The 6,094-nt window shown below is 33.8% G+C and overlaps 1 protein-coding gene across 1 annotated transcript in view; it reads right to left on the bottom strand.

Moving 5' to 3' along the window:
* Positions 1 to 1,609: 1,609 nt before the first annotated feature.
* Positions 1,610 to 6,094, bottom strand: part of RNF180 (ring finger protein 180) — a 156,635-nt gene continuing 152,150 nt past the window's right edge. The window contains exon 8 of the mRNA XM_054578406.1: positions 1,610 to 2,404. Within this exon, the coding sequence (XP_054434381.1) occupies positions 2,205 to 2,404 (200 nt within the window). The 3' untranslated portion in view covers positions 1,610 to 2,204. The remainder of the gene's footprint in view (positions 2,405 to 6,094) is intronic.

The following is a 6,094-nucleotide window of genomic DNA, read 5'->3' as shown; positions in this document are numbered from 1 at the left end:
GTGACATTCTGGTTTCTTAGCACCAGCTGTGGCTCCTACTGGCCCCTTTATGGTTGCCAACAACTGTTACTGGAAGAAATAGGCTCTTCTGCAGTGCTGCAGGAAATGAATTTCAGGGACACACATAGGAGTTTTAAGTGATAGGGGCAAGGTTTATTAAAGCGAAATGACAGTACATTCTTGGGCGAGAGAGGGAAGGCTAGAGGGCAGCAGCTGCCCAAGGTCTTTGTTAAACCTCTTTGGATTCCCTTGGGTTTGGGAAAGAGCAGGGTTTCTTTCACACTACTCAATCTCTTTCTGGGGTTTTATGGGGCTCGCGCCCTTCCCCTTTTGTGGTTGCCATTTTGGATTCTGTGCATGAGCTTAGTAAAAGGCATTTCCTTGCCATTTCCCACTAGTTGGGTGGACTCCTCAGAGTGACCGAAAAGCCGTCCTTCCCACTTAGTGGATGTTTTGCTCCATTTGGCAGAACAATGTCAGTTATTCCCTGGGGTAGCCGAAAAGCTTGTTTTTTCCTACTTAATCAGGCTTAATCAGATGTCTGGTTCCATTTGCTCCCACATCTCCTGTTAATATCGAACTTCCTACTCTTACATTTTGAGCAATAAATTAAAGATTATATATATGTATATCTATTTTTATTTCTGTAAGGTAATATTGAGCTTTGTTGACATTGTTTCAGTAAGATATAAGTTCATGTCACTATACTGCAAGCATAATTTATATATTTTATTATATGAGCAAAAATTCGTTTCTACATTTTATTTAGTTTGCTGCTTTGTGAATTTTATGTCTAATACACATTACTGTTTTCCTTCACAGATAAAATTTTAAACACAATAAGTTTTAGAATAAAAATCTGTACCATACTTCCATATTTCTTAGAACATCACATACCATCAGTTAAGTGCTTTTATTCAAATACAGTCGGTAGTAATTAGGTCAAATTTAGACTTTTCATAGACTGAACTATTGAAGCCTGATCCATCCCAATTTGTTTGGATGATGGCAGCATTTTTAGTGCATTGAGAGATTAACATACCTTATGTAAAAACATGCACATTGCATCACCAGACATAATGACATTATAGGGTAGGAATGTTGGATTAATAGTGCTTAATAAATACTTTTGTCCTAGGTTACACAAAGACCACCTGAGTGACTGAGGTAAATAAGCTTACTTCTCTGTGCTTTAATTTTCACACTTTTAAAATGGGAATACCTGCCCCAGTTGGTTTCCATATTGGGATAATTTAGATTCCCCCCTTTTTTTTGTAATAAGGGAAAAACTAATTCCAAGGGTCACTATAATAATAAAGTAAATGTCAGGTTTTCTTTCTATAAGTCCATAAGCCTATTTCCAAAAATTCTTTATTCCAGACATCAAATCACATACCAACAATAAAAATTTAAAATCACTCTTTATTGCACATTTACAATATAATTGACAACCTTATGGTTAAATGAATCACTATATTAATTACATTTTGGACATGCATTGCCATTTTAGACTACTGAAAATCAGTCAATAAATTCTTTATTTCTTCAGGTGAACAATCCTGCAATTCAGAAAGTGTTAATATACTTCTCTAAGTGTATATCAGTGGGGGTCAGTCTCTTTTTTAAATATTTACTATTCTATTCTTGTAATAATGAAAAATGTTGCACTAAAGCTACTATAAGGTCTGTAAAAAAAGGGGCAGCCAGCTTTCTCGGTAATAGAAAGGGACATTAGGGACGGCTAGAGACCCAAACGGAATATACCCTGTTAGGTTAGTTCCAGAGAATATGGTTTATCTTCAGTGCATATAATGTGCCTGAGAATAAGTGGTGACAAAATATTTTCTGGTATCTACCCATATTATCATTTCATCTTGCCTCTTTACTATTTTTAAGTGGAGGAAAACCTCAGTCTTTACAATAAAGATAAGTATAAAAGAGACATTGTAAAATTAGACTCCACAAATCCTAAATGAAGAACTATGAAATGAATAGTGCATTGTTGCTAAGAGCTAGATAGATACATTAAGTTCAGTTTGTTACATGAAAAACATTAATAAGTTACTTATATTCAGACTTTCTATAAACACCCACATTTTATATAACACGATATTATAAAAATTTCAAAGCACACTTAAAAATGTTTAAGTAATTGCTCTCTACATCATTTGTGATTGTTCAACTGTAGTAAGGTGTGAAAATTCCTAAAACGGAAAGAAAAAATAGCAAAGAAAGCAGAAAACAATGAACCCAATGACCCAGTTCACTGAATAAATATAGATGATGACCATATCCATGTCAAACCACCAACCACGGCTATCATCCTCAAAGTGCAGGTAGTCCATCCTGTGTGCACCATGCGGGAACTGCCTCCTTGTAACTGGAGCTGCATGTCTGTGGAAACCTAGAAGATGAATGAACATGTTATTTTAAAGTTCATTACGTCCAGATATATGTGCTCAGAAAGGATGCTGCATTATGAACACAGGTACCATGAACTGAACATGCCTTGATTTCACTAAATGGTTTGTTGTATTCCTGGCAGTTCTTTTCAATGATAAGCAATAATCAGGAGTCTCTTTTTCGTTAAGGGTTTTAAGGGTAGGGACAGTAAAATTAGCAAAGCTAAATTAACTAATTAAAATTAGCAAAACTAAAGTAAAGTTAGTTTTAATTTTTATAAATTTCAAACTACATGTCTACTTAAATGATTGGCTGGTACATAAAAATAAATCTCAAAAGTAAATGATAGTCTAAATGATATGACTAAATGAATGACATTTCTGAGAAATATTATACCTGACTGTAAAATGCTGTCTCTTTTTGTGACATTTACATGTGAATTATTCAGAGCTTGAGTATACACTTGCCTAATGGCAACCTGGTTTTGCTGGCTGACTAATATGTGATTTCCAAAGTCTCTAAAAAATAAAATTCAATTTTCTGGAGACTGATAATCTGATCATTAATCTTTGCTTTTTACTTATCTACTGCCTACTTTATTTCTGTACTTAACAGTGTTAGCAACTGAAGACAATACAATAAACTGAACAGAAAAGATTAATTCTAGTACTTGATAGCAACTGGTATAAATGTGCTGTGATGCTCAAGCTTAAAGCAGATTCTAGTTCATCCAGTGGAACAACTGAGTAATATTAAATACTATGCTCTAGATTAGGCTGCTTATTCTAATCACTAGGTTGCAGTCACCTGGGTATTAGTATGGTTATTTAAAGTAAAACTTCTTTGACCAATAACAGTCCTAAATTATTGTTCATATGTTATATTTTTAAAATAAAAATTGCATGTATTTAGGGTGTAAAACATGATCTGACATAATTGTATGATGAAGTGGCTATTATGGTCAAGATAATTTTGTTGAGAGAGTACCTAAAGTCTACTGTGTTAGCAAATTCCAGTATCTCTTATCATATATATGGTTTGTACATATTTTCTCCCAATCCATAGGTTATTTTTTCATTTTTCTTGTTTCCTTTGCCATGCAGAAGCGTTCCAATTTGATGTAGTCCCACTTGTTTATTTTTGCTCTTGTTGCCTGAGCTTTTGTGGTCATATCCAAAAAAATCATTGTCAAGGTCAATGCCAAGAAGCTCACTCTCTGTTTTCTCGCAGAGTTTTATGGTTTTGGGTCTTACATTTTAGTCTTTAATATATTTTGAGTTAATTTTTGTATATGGTGTAGGTTAAGGGTCCAATTTTCCCAGCACCACTTATTGAAGAGACGGTGTTATTGAAGGGACTGTCCTTTCCCCATTTTGTACTCTCGGCACCCTATCTGAAAATTAGTTGAAAGTATATGAGTAGGTTATTTCTGGGCTTTCTATTGTGTTCCATTGGTCTATGTGTCTGTTTTTATGCCAGTACCATACTATTTTGATTAGATCTTTGCAATATAGTTTGAAATCAGGAAGTATGATACCTTGCATTCTGTCTTCTCAATATTGCTCTGGCTGTTCAGGGTCTTTTGTGATTTCATACAAATTTTATGATTTTTTTTTCTCTTTCTGTGAAATACCCCATTGGTATTTTGATAGGGATTGCACTGAATCTTTATGTTGCTATGAGTAGTATGGACATTGCAACAATATTAATTTTTCCAATCAATGAACATGAAACAGTTTTCCATTTAATTGTATCTGCTTCAATTTCTTTAATCAATGATTGAATTGTACTAGGTTGATGTGTTAGCTCCTCTATTTTTGTTGACCTTACTAGTATTATGTTTAATCTGATTTCTTTATAGGATTCTGTTTAATTAAGTCTCTTGCCCGCTTTCTACTGGTAATTTAGCTAAAACTAGATAATATAATAAAAAATCCATTTACCTGGGCACACAAACTTCAGTATATTGCAACTCAAAAAAAAACCCAAAAAACCCCAATGAAGTCAGCCTTTCTGTGAAAATTCCAGTTTTCCTCAGCTAACATGACATACCATCATAACATGTGAGTATGTCAGTGTTAAGTCCTCACTGAATATTAGTAAAGCTTATTTTTTCTTCTGCGTAGATAAACATAATATAAACTTGAATGTTGTCTTTCTACATTCCAATGAATTGCCTTGCATCCAATCTGTGGGCCTTCTGTTTTGGAGATACAGTTAAGGAATTTCAGCCTTAACAGCTTTTTAAAGCTATCTAACCACTGTTCTCTAAACTATAGTCACTATTTGAAGAGGAAAGGGGCTCTTTGTGTAAGAGAGAGGGGAAGTAGGAATAGTTTTTCTCACATTCAAATATTATCCTAACACATAAACACAAATATTCCCAAAGTAGTTTATAGACCTATAAACTTCTTCACAAATTTAGGTTGCAGAGCGGGTAATACTATTGTTGGAAATTATTACTGTTATTTTTACATTTAAAAATATGTGATTGAGCTACCTCCAAAGATTATTTATAACCCTTAGATTCTTCAGGTCCAAAGGTTCCAGTTGTTTGTGTAAAGGAATAATGGTATTAATGGCATAGTTGCAGAAAACAGTAGAGCTGAGAATAGATGTGGCCCAAAAGATGGAGCAGCGTGAGTAGGGAGATCCTATGTGCTGGTTTTCCCAGACAGTCTGTTTGGACATGTCCTGGTATAATTGTTAATAGTGTCCCTCTCACTCTGAAAGTGTCCTCATGCATGCTGAATGCCTTTTTGGTGGAAGGTGGGAGAAAGAATGCAGTGTAGGAAGACCCTAGTCTATAATATTTCCCCCTCTGAACACCAAAAGGTGATGGTGACTCAGGATGGCTGAGGCAATAAGCTTTCATAGGCAGACTGGGTAATGATCAGTAAGCTGGATAATGATTATTGCTTGGTTAATGTTAATTTCTTTAAAAAATTTTATTAAGTAAGGAAGCAGTGGGTGTTTTCAATAATTTTGGAATTTCCAAAGCTGTAAATTGGAAGGGATGAATGCAATTTCTAAATCAAAATCAGGCTTCAAGAAAATATCCTCACAGACATTGTTACTAGATAAGTATTAGACTGACTTACATTAGAAAAATTGTCAGAATACTAATCACAGTGATTAATTGCAGATTCCAGCGTAAAATGAGAATACTGAAAGTACCTAATTCACTGAGCTATTAAGAGGATTAGATGAATTAATACTTATAAAGCATATGCCTGGTCCATAGCAAAGGTTCAATGTTAGATTATTTTTGTATTGTTATTATTGCTACTACTACTACTTTTAATATGAAGAAGCTGACTTTTCTTGCCAGTGCTTGTTCTTCATATTATGTCTATCTTTTCTGAATAAATCAGTAAACTGACCATTGTCCAAATAAATGGCTGAGGTGCAGTGGTTTCTAAGTATGAGTTGATTCCTCTAAGATAGCTGCTTATTTTGAATAGACTTTCAGAATATCAGATACTGAAAATATGGAATTTATTAAACATTCATGGAAAGTATAAGTACTATATTTTAATGGCTGATGATTTAAAGATACTTTAAGATGTGGTCTCAATCTTTTCTTACTATCTTCCTTGTAAGAAGAAAAAAATAAGTTAAATTTATATTTATTTTAAATTAAGTATTCTAATCAATAAATAAATTAAACCTGACTTCTTCCTAATGAAAG

Source organism: Pteronotus mesoamericanus, unplaced genomic scaffold (assembly GCF_021234165.1).
Source record: "Pteronotus mesoamericanus isolate MK-2021 breed Mesoamerican mustached bat unplaced genomic scaffold, CSHL_Meso_final contig_50, whole genome shotgun sequence".
Lineage (NCBI taxonomy): Eukaryota > Metazoa > Chordata > Mammalia > Chiroptera > Mormoopidae > Pteronotus > Pteronotus mesoamericanus.
The sequence above is the reverse complement of the archived record's forward strand: the minus strand, read 5'-3'. Positions and strand labels throughout refer to the sequence as shown.